The 25,359-nt window shown below is 39.9% G+C and overlaps 1 protein-coding gene across 2 annotated transcripts in view; it reads left to right on the top strand.

The window, feature by feature from the left end:
* Positions 1-25,359, top strand: part of FOCAD (focadhesin) — a 303,850-nt gene that overhangs the window by 88,468 nt on the left and 190,023 nt on the right. For both annotated transcript variants that reach the window (XM_080819443.1, XM_080819444.1), the window contains exons 9-11: positions 2,795-2,882; positions 5,969-6,171; positions 14,848-15,105. In XM_080819443.1, the coding sequence (XP_080675569.1) occupies positions 2,795-2,882; positions 5,969-6,171; positions 14,848-15,105 (549 nt within the window). The remainder of the gene's footprint in view (positions 1-2,794; positions 2,883-5,968; positions 6,172-14,847; positions 15,106-25,359) is intronic.

The raw sequence follows: 25,359 nt of genomic DNA on the forward strand, positions 1-25,359 counted from the left end.
CCTTTCACTAGTCTGGGTCAGAAAGCATGAGTTGTAGTAGCAATACGTATAGGATCTCAAGTGGCATATGAGATGTTTAACACAGTCTTCTATTAAGAGACCTCATGAAGTTATTTGGTCTCCATTAAAAATCAATCAAACAATAAATTTCTTAGAACTGTAAGCAATTTAAGCTTACCTGGTGTAATCCCCTACTATTCCTTCGTCTTAGTGCCTTGCTCTCCAGCTCATTTCCTTTCACCTTCTACTCTGAACTCCCCCTCTTCTTGGAGAATGCCATTTTTACTTGGGCCTTCCCACCTTTAAGTTCCATCCACGTAGGGGCCCTTGGATGGCTCAGTCCGTTAAGCATCTGACTCTTAATTTTGGCTCAGTCATGATATCAAGGTCCTGAGATTGAGCCTTGTATCAGGCTCTGTGTTGGGCATGGAGCCTGCTCGTCTCCCTCTGTCCTGCCCCGTCCCCCCACCCACAACTCTCTCTCTTAAAAAAGTTCCATCCACTTAGCATGTTTCTAGTCCATGTCAGAGCCCCAAAATACTATTTTGTGGCCTTTGCAGTGATAGCTTTTGTGAAAAAAGCTTTCCAGTGTAGCCTTAGTGTAAAGTCATACTTTAATTTGTCCTCATCTTCTTGGTAGCCAGGAAATTTGAAATTTAAATGACCTTGCTGGGTTTTCTTCTCTCTTTTTTTAAATGGATATGCAGAATATGAAATGAAATTGAGGAAAAGATTACGACAAAGAATGGTGTAATGGTATATACAATAAGTGTCTTATTTTTAAAAAATACGCTGATTGTCCTCAAATAGATAGCCATTGCTTTGTTCTCAACTATATTTCAAAGCAGTGAGGGGATATAGGCCCAAAGACACCAATGAAAAAATATTCCAAGTTAATTTTCTTCTTCTTCTTCTCCTTTTTTTTTTTTTTTTTTTAAAGATTTAATTTCTTTATTTGACAGAGAGAGAGAGAGAGAGAGTGAGAGAGGAAACAAGCAGGGAAGTAGGAGGGTTGAAGCAGCCTCCCTGCTGAGCAGGGAGCCCAATGTGGGGGTTGATCCTAGGACTCTGGGATCATGACCTGAGCTGAAGGCAGACGTTTAATGACTGAGCCACCCAGGTGCCCCTTAATTTTCTTCTTTTGCTGGTTTTTAAAAGTCCATAAACAAGCACTTGGGCAGTTTGCAGTTTATCTTCACTTTTTAAATGGTAAAACTGAGATGTAGAGATATAGATATAGATATAGATATATATATATATATATATATATATATATATATAAAATATCTATTTGTGCCAGAGTTAATAGCCCTCCAAGATTATAACTTCTGAGTTTGTCAGATTAGTTAGTTTTCTCCAGGTGTTTTCTTAACATGTGGTTCTACCACACGTTTTTTTTTTTTTTCTCCTTGCCCATCCTCTGATTCAGATTATTTCTGCTCTGCAGTTGCATCTGTAAAATTTCAGAATGAAGTAATTTTAGTGAAGTGTGCTAGACCTTTTTTCTTTAGTTACAGAATGTGTTAATATTTTTTTTATTTAGAACGCTCAAATAACATCTAATAAGTAAATTGCAAGAGATACAAGAACTTAGTGTTCACATCCATTTTGCCTTTTTTTTTTTTTTTAAAGATTTTATTTATTAGAGAGAGAGTGAGAGGGGGAATGCAAGCAGGGGAGTGGGAGAGGAAGAAGCAGACTTTCCACTGAGCAGGGAGCCTGATGCAGGATTCGATCCCAGTGGGCTGAAGGCAGATGCTTAACAACTGAGCCACCCCCGCGCCCTCCATTTTGCTTTTTATGTGATTGATATACTTGGTGAAAAATAATGATTTTCAGTTTCTATGATTATTGATTTTCTACATTTAAATATGCTTAATAGATTACTGTGATTTAAGAATAATCTCTGCCTCCCTGGGTATTACTGTTTCCTTTATTAAAATAACATAATTTATTTTTTAAAGATTTATTTATTTCAGAGAGAGAGAAGGCACACTTGAGCAGGTTGGGGAGCCGGGGAGGGGCAGAGAGAGAGGGGAAGAAGACTCCCCACTGAGGTGGAGCCCAACATGGGGCTCGATCTCCCCGCCTGGAGATCATAACCTGAGTCTAAACCAAGAGTGGGATGCGTAATTGAGCCACCGAGGCACCCCAAAATAGCATGATTTATTAAAATCATTAAGTGTAGTTCTTTATGTGAGTTATATAGATGAATCATCCCTGGATTAGGTAATTAGACAGTTGACCTACTTTTTAGAAGTGAAGTATTCTTTTAGTATTTTGGGTAGTTTTTCAGTGATTTGAAAGACTGTTTTTGAAGATGTATAGGTCTGTTTGTTGTGTTAAGGCATTGTCTCTTTTTAATTTGTTTTTCAAGATTTTATTTATTTGAGAGAGAGAAGGAAAGAGAGAACAAGTTGGGGGAGGGGCAGAGGGGGAAGCAGACTCCCCGCAGAGCAGGGAGCCTGATGCAGGGCTCAATCCCAGGACCCTGGGATCATGACCTGAGTCGAAGGCAGACCCTTAACTGACTGAGCCACCCAGGTGCCCAGGCATTTTCTCTTTAAATTAATTTGGTGGATAGCCTCTGCTCTTCAACCAGATATGATAACGTTTTGAATTTATGTGTGATTGCTGTGGAGTCCCCATTCTTCCTATAGTAGAGCTGGCTTACCGTAAATAGCTTTGTACAATGGGTTGATGATCTTTCATGTTAAATACACTCTTCCTGGATACATGCTATTAAAAAGCCATGGCTCTGGGAACTTCAACTCCTTTCTTGTTTCTCTTTTAGGATTTTCCTGTTGAACCGGTCACAGTTGGAATAGCTTTCTTACTGCTGCAGACACCAGCAAGTCAGCAGAAGCCAATCCTAAATTTAGGTAAATAAAAATAACCTCACAAGAGTAAAATGTACGTATAACGTAAGTGTTGGGGGGAGTCCCTTGAGCTATGTGTTATGCTATGCTAGAAAGTCCTCTATACTTTGAGTTTTCATTCTAGAAATTTTCCTCGTTAATCATTCTGAAATAGAACTTTGTTTTTCATATCCCACAAGGTGTTTTATGCAAAGGCTCCCCACATACACCATAATTTACCAAGTATCTCAGCTGTCCTACCAGTAGGAATGGGACTAAAGCGGGGGGGTAAAAATGTTCTATTTAAGAATATGGTAAAAAACCAGGTTGATATGTCTGGCCTATTGGCAACCAAGTCACACCTTTAAAATGCAGCTTTTATGCTAGTGTTGTGTCTCTTTACTTGGGGTAACATCTATGTAGTAATGGAGAACCTGTCCAAATTATGTTGCATGGTGCCATGATCTGTCGATCATCCCCACTCTCATTTTAAAGTGTGTAAAGAGGTAGATACTGATTGTGTAGCTCATTGTGGGCATTTTAATTCATCGTGATTTTGAGGTGAATTCCTTTTCCACTTACAATCTGTCTTGAGAATGGCTGTAGCACGTGGAGGGGGCCCTTGGCTTCCTGCGCTCTTTTTTGTCTGTTGGCCTTGCCTCATTTGCGCCCTCCTCCTGAGGCTCTTTCTGAAGTACTTTTGCCTTTTTGTTGATGGTGGTGTTCTGCAAGCGGAGCACATGGCATCTTTCCAGAGGTATAATTTGCCAGGGCTGGTACTTCTGATAGCCATAGTTGTTGTTGTTTTTCTCCCATTTTTAAATTGAAATTAAATTTATTAACATATAATGTATTATTGGTTTCAGAGGTAGAGTTCAGTAGATTCATCAGTCTTGTATAATACCAGTGCTCATTCCATCTCATACCCTCCCCAGTGTCCATTGCCCTGCCACCCCATCCATCCCACCTCCTCCCCTCCAGCAACCCTCAGTTTGTTTCCCGAGATTGAGTCACTAATGGTTTTCTCTCCCTCTCCGGTTTCATCTTGTTTTATTTTTTCCTCCCTTCCTTATGATCCTCTGTTTTGTTTTTTAAATTCCACATATGAGTGCGATCACATGATACTTATCTTTCTCTGATTGACTTATTTCCCTCAGCATAATACCCTCCAGTTCCACCCACTGACAGCTGTAGTTTTGTTTTCTTTTTTAACAGCTTTATTGAGGTATAGTTTATTTACCACAAAGCTTACCATTTTTTTTTTAAGATTTTATTTATTTATTTGACAGACAGAGATCACAAGTAGGCAGAGAGACAGACAGAGAGAGAGGAGGAAGCAGGCTCCCCGCCGAGCAGAGAGCCCGATGCGGGACTCGATCCTAGGACCCTGAGATCATGACCTGAGCTGAAGGCAGAGGCTTTAACACACTGAGCCACCCAGGCGCCCCAAGCTTACCATTTTTAAGTGTACAATAAAGGGCTTTAAAAAAAAATGAATTTACAGAGTTGTGCAACCAGCACTACAATCTAGTGACAGAGCGTTTCCATTATCCATTATGTTACGTTGAAGAGTAGGGAAGATGGGCTGTTTAGTATATTGGGAAAGAGTTTTCAATAGGATAACCAAGAAGATATTGATGATTTCAAATTTGACAAATCCACAGCATTAATACAGTGTTATGCTTCTTAATTATTAACACTAACCTTGATTGTAAATAGCAATTTATAAAAATGCCTGGAAGATTTATAATATAGAAGATAGAAATGTGTACATTTCCTGTTTTATTAGAGATAATGGATTTTCATACTCTCTCAGGGACAATTAGGGATTAAAACTAATATTTTAATTGGAATGATAAAGAAAAGATTTGCATGCCCGCTGTGCAAAGATACTTGCACATTCATGAAGTATTCCATATTTTTAAAATTTAATTAAAAAAGACTAATATTTAGGCAGGAAAGGTCAATTAGCAGTGTTAGAATAACAGGTGTTTGTACTTCATACCATGTTCAGGTTTGACTGCCAAATGATGAGAAGAAAATATTGGCAACTCACTGACATGACTTAAGGCTTGTAGACTAGACTTTTTTTGGTGTTGTGGGGAGATTGATTGATCGATAATCTAGCTCAGAAGCCTATGAATAACATCTTTTGGTAAATTAGGGTTCATCTAATAATTGTGAAGAATATATTTCTGCTTTATCTCATTCTGTTAATGGTCTAGGGGAGATTATATATGTGAGTAAGTCATCACTTGTGTTTCTTTCTTCCTTTTTTCTTTTTTTTTCTGTGTGTATTTCTGATGTATAAGTTGAGTGTCCATGTTAAAAAAAGATCATTTATGAAAATGGGTTTGATTGTTACTGGTTATGGACTCTGAGACTTTTCCTGATTGACTTTTTAGCAATTACAGTGAAGGACTTCCCTATTTTGCCTCCCTTTACCAATGCATCTCAATATAATTCTCACCTGGGTTTGTAAGGGAAGCATGCACATTGGTCTTAAAATCCACTGATCAGGAACTCCGGTCTCTTGGCTCTGTGGAGGGCAGTGGAAGGATCTGGCAATAAAAGGACAAAAGTTGAATTGTATTTTATTTATCTTTAAAGATTTTATTTATTTATTTATTTGAGGGGAAGGGAGAGAGCATCCAAGTGTGTGGGGGGGAGGGGAAGAAGGGGAAGGACTGAGGTAGAGGGAGAGAATCTCAAGTGGACTCTGCACTGAGCATGGAGCCTGATGTGGGGCCTGGTCTTGGGACCCTGAAATCATGACCTGGGCTGAAACCGAGAGATGCTACTCAGGTGCCCCAGTTGAGTTGTATTTTAGAGAAAGTCACATTTACTTAAAGAGTTGGTTTATACTCTATGGTATGTATTTTTTCTATGAGTATCCCAAAGTTATCAGGAACATACTTTAACAGCTTGTTTTAGACAATAGTTAATTTTTATGTTCCTTTCTAAAAGGGTAAGATCCATTGTCTCAGTTGTGTGTCTGACCCAGTTGTAAAGGGATGAGAAAACTTTTTGCATATCTCTCTTGAACAAAATAGCATTTTGTTTGATTGGGGTAGTAATTTTTTAATGCAAATTGTTGTTTTGATGAATAGCTTTGAAGCTCCTCTCTGTTGCTGAGGGTCAGAAAATCCCAAGGTCATCCTTGGTGCTAGTGATGCCGCTTCTGCAGATACTGTCTTCTACTGCCTTGGAAGACTGTATGTCCGTGGATGAAGAAGGTCCCTCTAGGCAGCAGTTGGCTCTGAACCTTTTGGAAATGGTACAGCAGGAGTCCTACAGAGATGACCACCAAAAGGTAATGAGTTCAGCCTTGATTCTCATGTTTATTTAAAAAAAAGAAAAGTTATTTATTTATTTGAGAGTGAGAGAACGTGTGGGAGGAGGGGCTGAGGGAGAAGCAGACTCCCTGTGGGGAGCCGGATGTGGCACTCAATCCCAGGACACTGGGATCATGACCCAAGCTGAAGGCAGATGCTTAACCGACTAAGGCACCGAGGCGCCTTGTTTCTCTTAAATAAAGGTGAAGTGGTAATGTGGGACTTCTGTTTGTGCAGATAATCTCACCTCCTGGTGAATATCTGTTTGGATTTAAACTCCTCTCCTTGAACTTTACCATTCTGTCACACAGTGGTGTAGCTCTTAGTCTATTCTTCTAGACTGTGAGAGGGGAGTGCAAAATAAGTTTTGGAGATGCTGTATAATTTTTTCCTCTTTGAGTTTTCTTTAAAAAAATTTTCTTTTTAAAAGATTTTACTGATTTGTCAGAGAGCGCAAACACAAGCAGGGGTGGGGATGGCTAGGCAGAGGGAGAGGGAGAGAAGCGGGCCTGCTGAGCAAGGAGCCTGATGTGTTACTCAATCCCAAGGCCCTGAGATTATGACCTGAGCTGACGGCAGATGCTCAACCGACTGAGCCACCCAGGTGCCCCCCTCTTTGAGTTTTCTGACTATATTAGCAGTTCAAGGTCATGAGAAATCCTGCAGAAAAGGAACTAATTCCATTTAACCTAGTACTTCTCCAACACATTTGAGCAAGGAATCCTTTTTTCTTATCATACTATTTAATTTACATGTTTACACAGCATGTTGTTACATCTGGGCCAATCCAAGGTGGGAAATCTCCTCAAATGCCTGAAAGTTCTGGGATCTGTAAGACCTGAGACTTCTAGTCTTCTTTTCTAATGTGGTACCTTAGGCCATTTTCCTTGACAAAATGGCTCTTGTTGTCTCCTGTGTCCTACCCTCCATTGCTGCCTTCAGTTGGAAGGCTGCAGGTCTCTCACACTGCATCCCCGCTCCCCGCTGCTGACGAACCTCAGTCCGCTTCATCTGTCTGTTTCTGTCAAGAGAATGTAAAAGTATTGTCAGCGTCTGGTTAGTGGCTGGGTTCTGGGCCCACGTTGGTTAGACATTTTCTTTTTTGGTATTTGAGTGTTGCCTTCAGTAAAATGTAGTATTACTTTCCCAGCTATGAATTTGATGGGGATTGAATGAGGATTAAAGAAGTGAAACTGGTGAAACATGTCGCCATGGAGAGAGATAGTATATAAATGCAGGCCAGTCTCTCCGTCTGCAAAAGCAGGGTTGTGTCTCGTTGTGTGTTGTTAAATGTCCTCGCAGCCCAAATGCAGGCACTGTAATTCCTGGTTTGAGGGTGCGGCAGAAACCAGCGTATAGGCAAACTGACCTTATTCTACAGCTTTGGAATTCCTAATTGCTCGTCTAGAACTTTCAAACTTGAAGTAGGTAGTTGACTTGCCTGAGAGAAGGAACTTCTTACCTCCACCCTGATAGGACAGAATGTGGCCCAAATTTTCTAATTACTTCCTGTTGTGGTTTGGTCCTGTAGAACAATGATTGGGTTCTGGATGGACCTGGGGGCAGGGCAAGATGTCCCCATGTCTGAGAATTCTATTCTTTCAGCTCACAAAAAATTTTCTCACCGCTTTATGACAGGGTCAGACACGTAACTGAGACGATGGATACTTCCTGAGAATCGTCCCGACTCCAATACACTTTACTGTTCACTCACGTGTGTGTGAATCTTACTAACTCTGATAGTTAGACTGTCTCTTCAGCAGCTGGGAAGAGGGACGAGGAAGGGATACTATTAGGGCCGTATACATTCTCCTGTGATAATGTGCTGCAAAATGGAAGCTGGAGTGGAGATATGATCCCCGTTTTTAAAATTGTAATCCACAGTTTGCTGTTGGCTTTCCTTCCGCGCCCGTCCAGCCCTCTCTATCAGACATACCTATAAATTTTAGCAGGATGCAAGCTCTCCAGTTCTCTCCCCGAATCTTTGCTTTTGCTCGTAATGCTCTTTGTCTCCTTTGCCTGACCTACTCATTCTTCAAGACCCAGCCAGATGTTCTCAGCCTCCTGGAGTCCGAATTCATGACCCTTTTCTTGGCATCCCCAGCTCTTTTAGTATTACTCAGTTGTGTTGTGTCTTAAGTTAGAGGGCTACGTGTATGTTCTTCCAGCTATGCTGCGAGCTCATTGAGGGAAAGGATCTTGGCCTTTCTCACACTTTGCCTGTATTTTCTAAGCATGTTGAAATTGAAATTGCAACAGTTGTTGAACTTTTTGTATTTTTTTTTTCCACAGAAGTGTTTTTGCTTTATCTTTGTGACCCGATCATAGATGAGAGCATTCAAAGTCTTTTAGCCAGTTGTTCATTGAATACTCTGTTTTCCACATACTGAAATAAGATAGGATGTTACCTATTTAACTTCACGTTCTCAACACCTGACACATTGTTTACCACATGACAATCATTCGGTATGTTTCTATTCACTGAGGGATGTGTGCTTCTCCTAAAGATATGGAAGATCATTTTCCCATCTCCGTATATTACAGAAAGACCTTTCTTTAAAACCACAGGTCTTGTTGTTTTTTATTATTTCTTTTTAGATGGGTGACTCTGACTTAGTGTGTTTGATTTAGAACTAGAGCAGTTTTTAAGAAGCACAGTTCTACCGGTGAATGGAAACAAGGGTAAATGTTCTGTACCACACAATTCTGTATTCCCTACCCATTTCGGACGTGTTGATAACCATGAAATGAAACACACATTTTAACTTCCAGTTTTTAAGAATTAAAAAAAGTAAGTTATTAAAACAACCACTCATCTTCTTTTAAAGATTAACATAATCCCAGAAGCTTTTAATATTTTTTAGTGGTCTGTGAAAAACAAGATTTCTTCTATTAAGCTATTAAATGGGATATTTAAAACCACCTATTTGTGTCTTCCTAGGCCCCCCCCCCCCGCAAAAAAAAAAATCAGACACTAGTTGTAAATTCTAATGTGCTTAAAATCTTTGCACCCCGGGCCCCAGAGAATGTGGTGGGGAGAAAGAAAGTACCAGGGTATGAGTCTGGGTCTAGGCAGGAGAGAGAGATCCTGCTGGTAATTTGAACAAAGAAAAACTTAATACAGAGAATTATTAACCAGTAAATGCTCTCCAATGACTAATGTAAAGTTTCACAGGTGAGGTAAACACAACACCAGGCAAGGTGGGCGCAAGGCAAGATTTATTAAAGGCACTCTCCGGCCAAGTTTCAGGGCTCAGGAGAAGGGGAGCCAGGAAAGTCGCACTGGGAGGAGGTGGGCACCCTCAGGCGAGGTTCCTCGACTCCAGAAAGGGGAGTGGGGGAAGTCGAGCTGGGAGGGAGTTGGCAGGGGTCTTTTATCGGGCCAAGGCAGGGCATGGGCTCACATCCATATATGGTAGGCTATTTGGTGATCAGAGGGTATGGGGTGGGGGGTCCTGATACTTCTGTTTCCTGCATAGGTATAGGGTTACCTATGGAGACGTGACCTGGGCATGCATCCTTTTGGCGGGAGAGTCAAGGGTTAAGGAAAGGGGGGCAGGAGGCTGGAAGACCTCGGACCCGGTGGTCATTTCTATTATTCCTCCTGCACTCCCGGAGCCGCCGACCAACAACTAAAAGAGGCTCTGAGGAATATTCATTGATAAATGTAGGGAGAAGCTCCTACTTCTAGGACTGGAGAGATTACCCAAAGGAAGGAATGGAGAGGGTCTCCCTACTCAAGATCAAGATGAGACCTTGTAGGAAGGATGTGGCTGTGGCCTGCTAGATGGTGACATTCTCTCGGGTGTCTCAGGCCAGAGCTGGTCTGTAGGAAACCACCTCCTGGGGTGTGAATGGGGTGGCCTGGGTCCTCCACAGGAAGACATCTCCTGGGTTCTCCTATATGCCCCTGGCAGACACGGTAGGAGAAATCCCTGGACAATATTCCACTGCATAGATACACACCACATTTTACTTTTCCATTCATCTGCTGATGAACTTTTGGGTTGTTTTCACTTTTTGGCTATTATCAGTAGTGCCGTTATGAACCTTCCTATGTAAGTTTTTACATGGACGTGTTTTCATTTCTCTTGGGTAGATAGCTAGGAGTGGAATTGCTAGATCATATGCTAACTCTGTTGGAGGAACTGCTAGACTATTTTCCACAGGAACTATGCCATTTTACATGCCCACGAGCCAAGCCTGAAGCTTCCGACTTGTCCATATCCTCACTTCTCATTGCCTATGTTTTTGCCTCTAGCAGGTGTGAAGTGCCTTTTCCTTAGGGTTTTGATTTGCATTTTCCTGATGACTTCTTAGAATACTCCTTTGACAACTGAAGAACCTGAGGCTAGAGAAGTTAAGTTGCCCAGATTACACAGCTAGTGAGGAATAGAGTTGAGATTCAGATTTTGACTATTTAACTATAGAGCCTACATCCTACTGACTCCAGTTTGATTTTTTTCCCCCCTTTTGGTAATTTGTCATCTTTGTGCTGAACTTGCAAGTAAACAGAACAGTGGCAGGTTTACAGGTTAACATTAAGTCATAGTACATTAAAATAAATTGGCTTCTTAGAAACTTCTCGTTGGAAGTTAAGAGGAATTAGTAAGTCTTAGACCTTGCATATCTTCCATCATCTTCTGAATCACATGGATACTGAGGACGGTATGGGTTGTCCTTGGGTGATAAGCAGCCCTCCCAAACCTCTCCACTCTTGACTAGATTCTTCATGGAGGTATAGGGCAGAAAGAGCCTCTTGAGGCTTTGTCTAGTCCAGTCTTCTGCCTCTGATCTGGTGAGTGCTAGAAGGGCCTGGCAAAAATCTGTCCTCCTTTCAAGGGGCTCCAGATTTGAGTTTCCATACCCCCTCTCCTGATCAAATCGTGGCTCCAGTTTGGTTAAGCCTATTTTGGTCACTATTACAGAGGAGTGTTAATCTTAAGGATTTATTTATTTGAGTGAGAGAGCACTCATGAGAGGAAGAGTGAAACCTCAGAGGGAGTGGCAGAGGGAAATGGAGATGGAGAGAATCCCAAGCAGGCTCCATACTCAGCAGTGCTTGATCCCAGGACCCCGAGACCATGACCTGAGCTGAAATCAAGAGTCAGGCACTTAACCAATGGAGCCACCCAGGGTGTCATAGACGAGTGTTACTCTTTAAAGTTAATAAAAATCTGTATTGTTCGCTGAACTCACAGTTTCTTTTTCAGACCCCTTTAGGCAAAGAAGTGCTATCAGATATCTGTCTTACTGTTAATACTTAACAGACTCGAACATTTTTATTACAAGCTTTTTCAAATAAAGATTCTCAACTAGTATCTGTAGATGTTTTACAACCATTTAATATTCCTTTAAATGTTATTTTTTATGGTTCCTTTTTTCTTGTATTTTCTTACTGAGATGTAATTCACCTAACATAAACCTCCTTTATTTTTGAACACCTGCTTTCTCCTCTAAAACAGAGAGCCTGCCAGCACTTTCAGGCCCTCCCCCCCCTGGCTGTGGGGCCAGGATTTGGTAGCTGGTGCTTAGAGAAAGCCCTGGGTTGCATCCTTGCCCTGGGACTGTGCCAAGGGCAGCCATCACTCACTGGGACAGAGAGACTGTTCTGGGATGTCTCATTCAACACTGTGCTTTTCTGCTGCTGTTCTAACCCTAGGCAAACAGACAAAAACCAGAGCCTAACCATCAACATAATACTTCAAGTAAAACAGGATTTTCTTTCTGTTTCAGTATGTTTACTCTTACCCGTCTGGGTAATGTTGCTGCTTTTGACTCAATTTATGGTGGATGGTGATTTCCAATTACTTTCTTTTATACTCCTATCCACCAGTTTTATTTTTCTCTCCTAAAGATGACAGAGATCATATTTCTCTGTATTTTGCAACTTTAAAGACTGCAAGGTTCTTTATTGTGTCATTATGTACCAAAGTAATCTTGGCAGGAAGGTAGTCATTACTTCCATTTTACAAATGAGCAAAGTGAGGCTCAGAGATTTGTGTAATAACCTCTAGCTGGCATGGCTATGCCAACGTCCTGCTGTTTTAAAGCACAAGTCCAATGCTGTTTGTCCTTTGTCGAAAGAACTTCAATGAATTTCATCTTTGGGTCTTCAGTGAATTTCATCTTTGGGTTGGGGAAGTATTTTTAGAGAGAAAAGGCTGTAATAAATGTGAGTATTTAACTTTTAAAATTTATTATTTAAAAAATTATAACACATTAAAATGGTTCAAAAATTAGAAAATGGTATCAATCAGAAATTTTCTTCTCATCCTTCATTCTGGTTGCCCAGTTCCCTCCCTCTCAAATGAAAAATGAGTAGTGGATGTTAATTTCCTTTGTATTTGTCTCATAACTTTCTTTGCATGTATAAGCAAATACAAATATATAGTCCCTACACTGTTTAAAAAAATAATTGGTAGCATTCCAGGCACACTGTATGCATCTTGTATTTTCATGAGAGTTCTTCTCATGTCAATAAAGATAGGTTCCTCATTTGTTTTTACAGTGGGATTTGCTTTCAAATGGTATCTCTCTAAAGCATATACTTGAGACAATTGAACACCTGTGTCCTCACAAAAACTTTTTTGTACTCTTCATAGCAGCATTATTCATAATAGCCAAAAAGTGGAAACAACCCAATGTCCACTAATTGATGAATGTTAAAAAGGTGGTATATCCATTCAGTGGAATATTACCGGCTAAGGAAAAGAAATGAAGTGTTGATACAAACCATAGCATGGATGAACCTTGAAAACATGCTGAGTGAAAGGAGCTGGTCACCAGAAAACACATCTTGTGTGGTTCCTGTTATATGAAATAGCCAGAATAGAAACAAAGTAGATTAATTAGTGGTTTCCAGGGGCTGTGAGGGTGGTGTTGGGGGAATGAGGAGTGATGTTAATGGGTATGGGGTTTCCTTTTGGGGTGATGAAAATTAGCTATGGTGATGCCATGAATTGCTAAAGTTCACTGAGTTGTAAACTTTAAAAGGATGGGTTTTATGGTATATGAATTATATCTCAATAAAGCTATTATTTAAAAAAAATTTCAGAGCTGCCTGGCTGGTTCATGAGACTTATCTCAAGGTCATGAGTTCAAGCCCTACACCAGGTGTGGGGCCTACTTTAAAACAAGTTTTTTTTTAATAAAGCTTAATTTTTTAAAAGATTTTATTTATTTGACAGAGAACAAGCATGGGGTGTGGCAGGCAGAGGGAGAGGGAGAAGCAGACTCCCCGCCTAGTAGGGAGCCCAATGCTGGGCTTGATCTCAGGACCCTGGGATCATGACCTGAGCTGAAGGCAGATGCTTATCCAACTGAGCCACCCAGGTGCCCCTATAAGGCTTAATTTTTACTTCCCATCTTTTCAGTTCTGTATCTGTATAAGTCAGTCTCTCGTAACAGGACAGTTATAATCTAGAGATTTCTAATTTGTTTCATCACATGCTCTGAATGAATTGAATCTTTTTATTAGCAGGCAATATTTAATGCTTCTTTAATGTCTCTGACTTCTGAGCCATGTGGGCACACTGCTCACCTTGGCAGAGTTCTGTCTATTCTCTATCCCTGACGGCACTACTTTATTTCCATGAGGAGTCATTTCTCAGATTGACTTAAGCATAACCTCTTCTCTGGGTATCATTTCAATTTAGAGCTGTCAGGCTGTTTCTTATTGCCGAAGTTATTCACAGTTATTAATTCCCAGGTTCCAGCTGAACCAATGCTGTTCCTGTCAACATTCTGTCTGTTACAAAAATGAATTGTCCTCAGTCCAAGTCTGCCACCTGCCCAGGGTTGTCTCTTACCAGAGCTGGAGCAGGGCGAATACAGTGATTTTTTTTTTTTTTTTTAGTCTTCCCTCTCACGGGGTGCCTGGGTGGTATAGTTGGTTGAGCTTCTTTCTGACTCTTGATTTTTGGCTTGGGTAATGATCTCAGGGGCTTGGCATTGAGCCCCATGTTGGGCCCACACCTAGTGCAGAGTCTGTTTGTCCACCTCTCACCCCCTGTGCATGCACTCTCTCTCAAATAAATAAATAAAATCTTTTAAAAAAATCTTCTCTTGGGGTGCCTGGGTGGCTCAGTCGGGCATCTGCCTTCGGCTCAGGTCATGATCTCAGGGTCCTGGGATCGAGCCCCATGTTGTGCTCCCTGCTCGGTGGGGAGCCTGCTTCTCCCCTTGCTTGTGTTCCCCTCTCTTGATGTCTCTCTCTCTCTCTCAGTCAAATAAAATCTTAAAAAAATAAAAATAAAAATAAATTTTGAAAAATCTTCCGTCTCACTGGTGAATACTTTTTTTTAGTGATAATAGGTTTGTTTTTTGTTTTGTTTTGTTTTTTGCTTTTTTCCCCCAACTCTGTTGCCTCTGGATCTTGTATATTGATCCTTTTCTCCCCTCCTGCCGGAACCAGGAGCACATGGTAAATAGGAGGAAGAGTTGAAATCAGGTGTTCTAGAGTTCCATCTGTTTTACTTTTGTGTAATCCTGTTAGCTCAGATATGTGCAGAGGAGTTTTTGGCAGGAATTGAAAATTCTGTACTTTGTTGGAAGGATTGATTTCTTACAATGAAGTATAAAAAAATAAATGAATATATCTCTGACAAATAGACTTATTCATTTATTCATGCCTCTTTTTGTTGGTTTTTCAGCTCTCCTACAAGCTTGCTTTCCCTATAACCAGCATGTATGGATCAATATTTACAGCCTGGAGGATCCTTGAAGTAATGAGAGAAGAGTCTGCGGCCAGTGACTGGCTGTTTTCCGTAGAGTCCTTGCTCCCTATTACCACAGTGATCCCTGTGCATGTTTTCCTTCTGTTGGCTCACCTCCTTGTTGAAGATCAAGGACAAAATCTTCGCCAGATACTGAAGGTCACTACATTATTAGCCCAAGCAGATTCTTCTCAGGTAAAGTAAGAAAATAATAGAACAGTAATGGGGGTAGAGCTTAACTCCTGGAATTATAGATTATTCTTGGTTTGCAGATGGTTTTGATCAAAATCTTAAATTATGGGTTGATTCTTTTTGGGGGGGGTTGGGAAGCTGTTTTTATCTTCTCAGTTGATTCTTTTTTTTTTTTTTTTTTTAAAGGTTTATTTATTTGGCAGAGAGAGCACAAGTAGGCAGAGCAGCAGGCAGAGGGAGAGGGAGAAGCAGGCTCTCCACTGAGCAGAGAGTCTGATGCGGGGCTCAATTCCAGGGCTCTGGTATCATGACCTGAGCAGAAGGCAGAGGCTTAACCCACTGAGCCACCCAGGCGCCCCTCAGTTGGTTCTTTTTTGTCCGTACTCTGAGTTAATGAATACTTGATGCAAACGTTTCTTCAATGAAAGCACATTTCACTGTGAAAGCTACACATGATGCTATTCTGGTACTACGGTTTATCGGTAGATTTGCTCGTTTGTAACACTCTGTTAACTCTTGCAGCCTATTCCAAGGTGAATATCCCTTAGTTCTAATATTGATCTTTTACTTTTATTTATTTATAAAAAGATTTTATCAGAGCGAAAAAGAGCAAGCACAGAAGTCGGGGGAGTGGTGCAGAGGGAGAGGGAGAAGTAGACTCCTTGCTGAGCACAGAGTTTGATGTGGGGCTCCATCTCAGGACGCTGGGATCGTGACCTGGGCCGAGGGCAGATGCTTAACTAACTGAGCCACCCGGGCGCCCCTAATATTGATCTTTTGAAGTGGATGCAGATTAATTAATTTAGGGTAAAGATGCCTATGTAATAGGCATTAATCTCTCTTTGACTTTTGGCAGTTTGATCCTATCTTCAGTCTTTAATAAACTAAACAATACTGAGTCCTTGCTATGTATAGTAAGGATGAACGTGGCTGGGTTATGAGGGTGAATAATCATTGTTCCTGTCTGCACAGAACTTGGAGTGTAATAAGTAGGCAGACATTATTAAGACTCCTCCTCCCCCCTTTAACCATATATTTGGTAAAGTCATCTAATTTTTTCCCACTGGATAGACTGAAGGGAAGGGTTTCCACACCAAATAGGTATGGTATGTGCTTATGCTTCTTTTCAAACACAGTGAAGAAAAAGTTCATCCCTTTATGGAAAATTTGTGTTCCTTTAGGAAATAATTTAGTTGTAGAGGTCGGAGAAATATGTTCATCTAAGATCTGAAGTTAATATTTGGATTTTTTTTATCCCCAACTTGCATGCTTTTTCCTTCCAGTCAAGTAAATAACTACCGATCACAAAATGTTTTCCTTCTGACTAGACCTCTTATGGTCTGATTCTCCACATGGATCTGTAATGTTCTCCAAGTACCTGTATCATATATGGCATAGGCATAATTTGAATAATTTCACTTTGCTTCCCACTTTGTTTCTGCCTTCACCTTCTGTAATAATTCAGCTTCTAATAAATGTTTTGTTTCAGTGCAGACACCTTAGAGGATAGTATCTTTATAATAGTTAATGCATCAATAATGCCCAGAGATTATCTAAAGAAGTGCTATAGCAAGTTACCTGACCTTTGTATGCCACTGGTGTAAAACATATATTACATCAAATTATGTGTTGATACTCAGGAAATGCATTGGTCTTTGAAATTCTAAGGTGATACTTTGGGTTATAAGTAACAGAGACCCATCTGTCTTAAATAGCTTTTATTAGCTCCAGAATTTAGAACAAGCATGGCCTAGACAGTATATTGACTGTATAGTTTCTTTGTTTCCTCTGTGAATTGGCTGGCAGCCCAAAGCCTTATAACCTTATATTCTGTCCAAAAGGAAAGGAGATGGGGAGGTATTTGTTGGGTCACGTGCCCACACTGAATCAGCTGTTATGGCGGGAGAATGGGACACTTTAATGCACTTTAACTGGCCATCGTGGGTAGCATGGAAGTGGGTGAAGTGTCAGTCCTGAAATTGTCTGTGCCACCAGGATCCTGTGAATAGAGGGTGGGATGATTCACCAAAGGAAAAATAGTTTCCTGGTAATAAAAGTGGGAATATGCTAAATAGGCAAAAACATGTAGTGGGGAGCTTCTCAGTTAGTGTTCTGGGAAGACTGACATGGTGTAAGTGCATTTCAGGTTTGCCAAGAATATCTCCCCTCCAAGCCTTGGGCACCCAGGTAGTTGTCCAAGCTCTGGGTGCTTGGCTGGTCGCCTCTGGCCACCTGGTCTTTCAGCTGTTCTCCCTACTCTTCTTAGAAACTTGATTTTCATGTGTGCCGTGAGATGGGAAAGGTTAGGAAGTACTAGAGTGACCATCAGGTTTATTCATTTATTCAATAAATGTTCAAGAATCAGTGGGAGAAATGAAAGTTGGTATATTACACTTCCTTTGATTATTTCTTGGATAGTTTTGAGAGAAATGAGAGTGTCATTGTGCTGTTAGGATGAATAGTAGGGTGAAATGCTTAAAGAGCTATTCAGATTCATGCGTAAGCAAGGGCAGTATCATTAATAAGAACTTAGAAGTGGAGTTTTTGTGAAAAGGACGAAAGTATCCTTGAACTAGGAGATACTGTTTTTGTTTTTCTTTTAAGATTTCTTCATTTATTTGAGACAGTGGGGTGGGGGGAGAGAGCAGGGGAAGGGGCAGAGGGAGAGAATCTCAAGCAGACTCCCTGCTGAGCACAGGGCCTGACACAGGGCTTCATCCCACAATCCCTGAGATCATGACCACAGTTGAAATCAAGAATCCAGCACTTAGCCGGCTGAGCCACACAGGTGCTCTTAGGTGATACTGTTGTTTTCCTCCCTCCTTCTGTAGTGAACATGTCATATATTTTCACTGAACCTTAGTTATAGGTAAAGTAGCCAAAAGGAAAGGACTGAATATTTGGAAAAAGCCAATTTTCCAGTTGTGAGTAGATATGGAATAGACTCAGTTGAAATGTGTTCGGTTATTGGCGGGTTGTTTCTGTTTCTTTAGGTTGACAAGTCTGCATGAAATGTATTAATACTTCATGTGTGTTTGTCCTTTCTCACCTTATGGGAAGAAGCTATATTATGTGTAAGCAGTTTTTGGCTCAGATTCGGGAGCAGTTGATACCAAGATTGACTGATTGATTTGAGAGAGAGAGGGAACAGAGGGACAGTGAGATGGAACAGCAGGCTCCCTGCTGAGCAGAGAACCCAATGCGGGGCTTGATCCCAGGACCCTGACATCATGGCCTGAGCTGAAGGCAGACGCTTAACTAACTGAGCCACTCAGGTGCCCCTCATGGGCAGGTGATACTAAACAGAAGTCTTAGACTACTCATGAGCAGAAGCTAAGTAAACAGGCAGTTAAGAGTAGGAATTTCGGGCACCTGGGTGGCTCAGGCCTCAAAGCCTCTGCCTTTGGCTCAGGTCATGATCCTAAGGGGTCCTGGGATCCAGCCCCGCATCGGGCTCTCTGCTCAGCGGGGAGCCTGCTTTCCCCTCTCTCTCTGCCTGCCTCTCTGCCTACTTGTGATCTCTGTCTGTCAAAGAAAGAAATAAAATCTTTAAAAAAAAAAAAAAGTAGGAATTTCAAGGCTGTCTTCCACCTATGTTTTGGTAGTCACTAAGCCTCTATGATAGAATTCGAATTCGTTGGCCTGCCATATGCTTACTAAGTATTCAGTTTGTGTGTCACCATGACTTATTGAAAGAATCCTACTGGAAGATCTTGTGAGAAAAAGTATTTCAAAAGTTTGAAAGAGATGAAGTATGTTTTGGTATGCTTGTTATTATTCTAAGGTATTAATTATGTTTAATTATGTATTAATTATGATTAATGGTAGTACGAGTCAGTGTTATATTAGTGCTCATACCGGTAAGAAAATGGGCTTTTTAAAAAGCTGTGATTGTGTTACTTATCCTGCAGTCTGATGGATCCTCTTCCTCTGTGAGTTTTCATCTTTCACCCCTACCTGGTTCTTGCAGGGCATGCATTTTCCATGTGGTTTAGTAGCTTTAGGACCATGGAAGACTAAATGGAGTTAAGTGGTTTGAAGGGAACTTGGCTTTGTGAGTATCATTTTAGAGTTAACTGGATGCAGATGATAATGTTGAAATAACCACATAATTAACCAAAGCCACAGCAATAAATTGACACCTGAAAAAAATAGGGACCCTATCCCTACCCCCATCTAGGAATGCTGTCATTAGTTACTACTAATCCCAATAGTTTTCTTACCTGGACATCGTGAGATTCAATTTGCAGAAGATTCAAGCTAGGTCAGGCAGTGCTCAGTAAAAGTTAGGTTCCTTTTACACGCTTGGCGGGAATGTCTTCTAGTGTTCTGGGGAGAGATCCAAGAATGAGCATCCTGTGTAAATTCCCATGGAAGTCTTGAAAATTTTAAGCACATTGATTTCGTTTAGAGAGAGTTTTTCATATCATAGCCTGTGATTATAATAAATGAGAATGCCATGTATTTCCTAAATTAGTGTTTTTTCTGGAAATGTTGATAGATTGGTGTGCTTTTTGGTTATGTTTATGTAATAGTTCCTGCCTTTCTGATACTGAGTAATGTTATTTTCCTTCATTTTGATGGAAGTCATTCAGAATGCCTTCAGAGATGCCTGAACAACAATGGAAGCACATGGCTTCATGGCTCATGTACAGTAATGTCCAGTTGGCCTTATTCTTGACTCTTTAGAGAGCTATTTCCTACCTCTGTGAATTGTTCAGGACCGGGTTTCGTCAGGGGTGAGATCAGTGGTAGTGAATTGTGAACATGGACTCTACCGAGTTAATTAAGGGATAATGTGGACTCCATGCCTGATTGAGGACATTTTCTGAACTTTATAGAATTTTAATTTTTTTTTTCTAAGTAGTCACATTCAGTGTGGAGCCGAGCGTGGGGCTTGAATGCATAATCCTGAGATCAAGAGTCAGGTGCGTAACCGACTGAGCTACTCATGCACCCCTACAGCTTTTTTTGTTTATTTGTTTTTAAAGATTTTATTTATTTATTTTTTGAGAGGGTGAGAGAGAGCGAGCATGAGAAGAGGGGAAGGGGAGAGGGAGAAGCAGACTCCCCACTGAGCAGGGAGCCCGATGTGGGACTTGATCCCGGGATTCTTGGGATCATGACCTGAGCCGAAGGCAGACACTTAACCGACTGAGCCACCCAGTTGCCCCAACCCTACAGCTTTTTAGAAAGACAGATCAAATCTTATTTTGAACTCTGAGCCAATGACTGGCCAATTTGTGTACAATATGACTGTGGACAGTTGGGAAATGTCTCAGACTGACAATTTCCTTAAGGAGAAGTTAATGACTCTTAACCAACAAGCCAACTTCAGATAAACTCTATATGTTTACCTGGGACTCCCCTAACCAAACCCCCAGGATGTTTTTCAGACCCCTAGGCCCTGTGAGAAGAAAAGGCTGTTACAAAGTTCTTAAAACCTTCCCTATCTATTAGCTTAGCTATATTATATTAACTATATTATTAACTAATTATTATAACATAATTTATTGTATTATGTGTTTAACATAATAGATTATATGAGTATATATTAATTACTATAATAGTATATATTACTTATAATTATAAGTATTTATTAGAGTGGATATGTTATTAACTATAGCTTCCCTATAGTTGTTGGAAGTGAGATTCTCCGTCTGATCCTGGAGAACAGAGGTGTGGGAGGAAGCTGTTATTCCACATTGCAGTATGTTTATACAGAAGCCTTATTGGAATTATTAGGTGCTTAACAGTAGATCTTCTAAATATATGTAGGGAGAACACCTGACAAAAGATTTTAGTCTTTTTGGAAATCAGTACTCCTGGTCAGTGGCTTTAAAACCTGAGAAATTATGTTTTCTCCCTATCTTTCTATATATAGTAAGAGTTTATGGCAAGACTCCATAGGTATTGGCATTGAACGTTAACCACAAGGATTAGTAATTTTTAGGTAGGCTTGGGTGGTTGAAAATGAAATCTTAAAGCTTAGTATCTCAACTTCAATGGAATAACTCTAAATACTACACGTAACGTACATCGGTTTCTTTTTGACTGATGGAATATGCCTAAAGGAAAAGTTTATGAACTTTGACTTTAGAGAAGTACATATTCCTTCCTTAAAACCTACTGTCATTGAAGAACGTAACAAATTGAGTTTTGTGAAACTCACTGCCTCTCTCAAACCCTTGGTACTTGCTTACTTTTCTCTTGTTTGGAAGTGGGAAGAGAGATGCTGTTTTTTGTTTTTTAATTAATTTTTTTACTTGGAATTTACAACTCTCCGGTCTTTTATTTCCCTTTTACGTTTTGGTTGTTAAGTCTAGTTAAAGGTCTTGCTTAATGGGAACAATTGCCTTCTTTGATAATTTAATTTTATCCTCTGTAATGTTTTCAGGGCTTAATTTTTTCCATTTGTAAAAGTGTACACACTTCAGAGCCATTTGAAATCACTTATGTGGCTAGGTTCATGGCCCATGACTTGCGGGTCTTTCAAAAGTCGTATATTATCACATAGTAAAAAAGCTGACTTTCAGGGCAGAATTCTGTGATAGTTCCACTCTGGGTCATAAGCCATATTTTAACATGGAAAATGAATAGGAAATGTGTGAAATTTAATGGTCTGTAAGTTACTGCTGTGAGAAAAGGAGAAAATATATTCTATAAAAGAACTTGCACAAAGAGTCTTTGGACACTTTGCACTCTGTTCTATTGTCACTGAGTTCTATGAATTGCTACCCCCTGAAGTCAGTCTGCTTTCTGTGTTCCTCTCACCAGCAAAACGAAGCCAGAATGTACAGTACCTTTAATAAAGAGCTTTACAGATAAGAAGTGCTGTACGGCTGTTCCCTCGTAGCCATAGCATCGATTATGCCTAGAGCAAAATTGGGCTGAGCCTGTCAACATGAAACAATTAGACAAAGAGAAACACAGACTGAAATTCAAGGTCAGGTATCTATTCCGTTCGGTGGTAGTATGCTTATTTCTTCTTTATAAACCCCACATAGATACCTGTAGAATGTTTTTAACAGGCATTTGAACCCTTCACTGTTTTTGTTTTTTCCTTTTATTTCAGAAAGCCTAGAATTTATACCCAGCAAGGAGTTCTGTATCAATTTCTTGCGCTCCCTGAGTGTTCGTATTGGGCAGAGTTTCTTTTGAGGAGCCCGGAGATTGTAAATCGCTTAAAATTGTCACGGAAATTATTTGATTGTGATTTTCAGTTCTACCCTATATCACCGTGATATTCAGTAGTTCTAATACACTGAAACGGAAACATTTGTCTTGTTGCGTCACTGAGTCCTGAATATAGAGAGGGGGTGGGGTAAAGCCCTGAACTGCATTTGGAATAGTGGAGTCTGTCTTCTCCCTGTTAAATACCAGATAGAGTAGCTTTGTCTTCTGGTTGAGACTCTCTAACGGAATTACCTGCCTGAAATGGGCTTCTAGTGTTGGTGAAGAGGGAGATCAGATTTTGTGGCAACTTTGAATTTCAAAACTGGTGTGAGGAATTCCCCTCCACAGGAAAACGCATCGAAGTCCACTCTTGCCAGAATAAAAAATGTCCTCTTTTAACGAGCAGACAGGGAAGGAAGAAGGTGTTTTTGGTCTCCTGGCTACATGTATCATGGCCAGAAAGACCCAAGTGAAGCTGCCAGTGGACATCCTTTACCATTCATTCTTCAGCTCTTCCGAGTTAGCCCTTCAGATGAGAGGACAGTCTTTAAGGAAACATTGCTTTACATCTACAGGAGCAACCCATGCCAGCTCCCTACAGCCGACTTGGCACTGATTCATAAATATAAATGGATAATGAAGGCTCACCAGACTTGGAGAAAACATAACAGCATTAGTAACCGAAGAATCTGTTTCCAGAAGAAAGAGAACTTAGGAAGAAGAATATAATGAAAAACAATCTTAAGTCCTGAGAGAGATTGGAAAGCTCTTCTATGATTCTGTGTTCTTATATGGTAAACAAAAATACTGCTGTGAAAAAGAAGAAATTCAATGAGGAGATTTTAGAAATGGAAAATGTGATTGCTGCAGTATGTAAACAGAGACAGGATTAGTGGTTTACAGAACATGCAAGTAAATAGTTTAGAATGCAGAACAAAAAAAAAAATTAAAAAGTGCAGACACTGAGGGTCAATATTGGGAGTTCTAATATCTTTCTGTAGAAATTCCGGTTGAGGGGATCAGAGAAAATGAAAGAGAAATTTAACACACGACAGAAAACTATTTCATGAGCTGAAAAAAGACACAAGGATACTGGTTGTTGGGGCCCTTTGAAAGCCAAGTAGCATATGGAAGAATAGATCAGTACCTAAATGTGTCCCCCGAACTTAAAGGATAAAGAGAAAGTCGTGAGAGATTTTTAGAGAAGAAGGGGGAAAAGAAAAACTTTAAGTTAAGATTGATCTTCATTTCTTAGCAGCAGCACATCAGGTGGTCGAATACATGGGATTATTGCCTTCTAAATTATTCTAATATGACACTTTAGAATCACTTTGTACCCAGATTATTCATCCCCATTATCCTACCTTTTACGACTGGTAATAAAGGCTTTTCAGTTCAAGAACATTTCTTGTTTGCTGATTTTTTTTGGTGGGGGGGAAGGGAAGAAACTCCTTAAGGATGTGCTCCAACAAAATGGAAAATGAATCCAAGAAAGCACAGAGAAGAAATGTTGAATGGTGATCAAAATATTCAGTAAACCTTATGGTTAGTTTAAAATAATTATTTATAGAGTATGAAAATTAATTACCTGGAACTAAGGTCCAAGCTTTAAAACATGGTAGGGGTAGGTAGGGATGGTGTAAAGAGTTGAGAATGTGCTGAGGGTGGAATTGTTTTGGAAAATGAGTAGTTCGTGATGTTAGAAAAAGTTGAAATATGCACATAAGCCCTTATTAGTAACAATTAGTGATTTATAATTTCTAGATAAAGTAACAAAAGGAAAAAGGAAGAAACCCTAAAAGGATCGTAAATGTGAACATAAAATAAGATGGTAGGAATAATTCCAAGTAGACCAGTTATGACAGTTACTGTGAGTGAATTAAATTATCAAAAGAAAGGCTCATACACTCTATAATGTTTCTAAGAGGCAAACCTTGAAACAAGTGACAAAAGTTGAAAATGAATGGTAACAAAAGCTAGGTAGATCATTAAGATAGAAGATGTGGTAATGTTATCATCCACAGTAGATAATACAGAGTCCAAAATAAAAAGCCTCACAAAGGACAAAAGTTATTTGTTACTGACATAGGTAGATTCCAAGTCAGTTTTCATTTAGAAGCTGTCCCATTAAAGTTAGGAATCAGAAAAATGCGGCTAATGGTCATGTTGCTATTTTTCTGGAGGTTCTGGCCATTGTTCATTCAAGAAAAAGAACTAGAACTTACATATGTACTACGAAGGAAAAAGCCGGAGCTCCTTAGAAAATCCAAGAGAATTTACTTAAAGCTGTTGTTTTTAGAATGGATAAGAGAGTTCATTACAGTGGACAGATATAAGGTCAGTGTACAAAACCAGTTGGTTTTCATTACAAAATAACCCAATAAATTAGATAACATTGGCAGTATATGGGAAAGGTATAATTTATAAGCAGTGTAGAAGCAGTAACTTGAAATACTAGAAATGTATAGAAACAGTTTGATGTAATTATAAAATGTCACCAAAATACGGTGGCATCTGACACTTTAGATATGGAATTCACATCATAAATATTTATCATGGATTGAAATTTAATGATCTTATGATTGCGAGACATTTCATTTTGTTTTTGCTGTTAATTATCTTTAATTGGTATATGGGTTCTGATTCATTACCATAAATTTGTGGCAGAAAGATATTCAATTAATCAATTTCATGTTATAGTGCCAAGGGCTCAAAAGGAAAGTGTTGGTCATATTTGCCAGCTTGACTGAATTCTGAGTTCTGTTGAGTAAACCAGTTCTAGACCTTTTGATAGCCTGGCTTGTGCTTTGGAATAAATTCTTCTATCCTTAATCTTCAGTGCTAAATAGTTTTAAATGTGGTCTACTCATTAGAAACTATAGTTTCTCCTTGAACAAAGTAATAGCAAATAAAAATAGCTAACATTTACATATGCTGATAACATAACAGTCACTATTTTCATCACTTTATTTGCATCTATTAACTAACTCACAAACAGCTTTTTGAAGTTGCTACCACTACTGTTTAGGAACTGAGGCACAGAGTTTGGTTAAGTTCCCCAAAGTCACACAGCTAGTAATT

This window comes from Martes martes, assembly GCF_963455335.1.
Source record: "Martes martes genome assembly, chromosome: 12".
NCBI lineage: Eukaryota > Metazoa > Chordata > Mammalia > Carnivora > Mustelidae > Martes > Martes martes.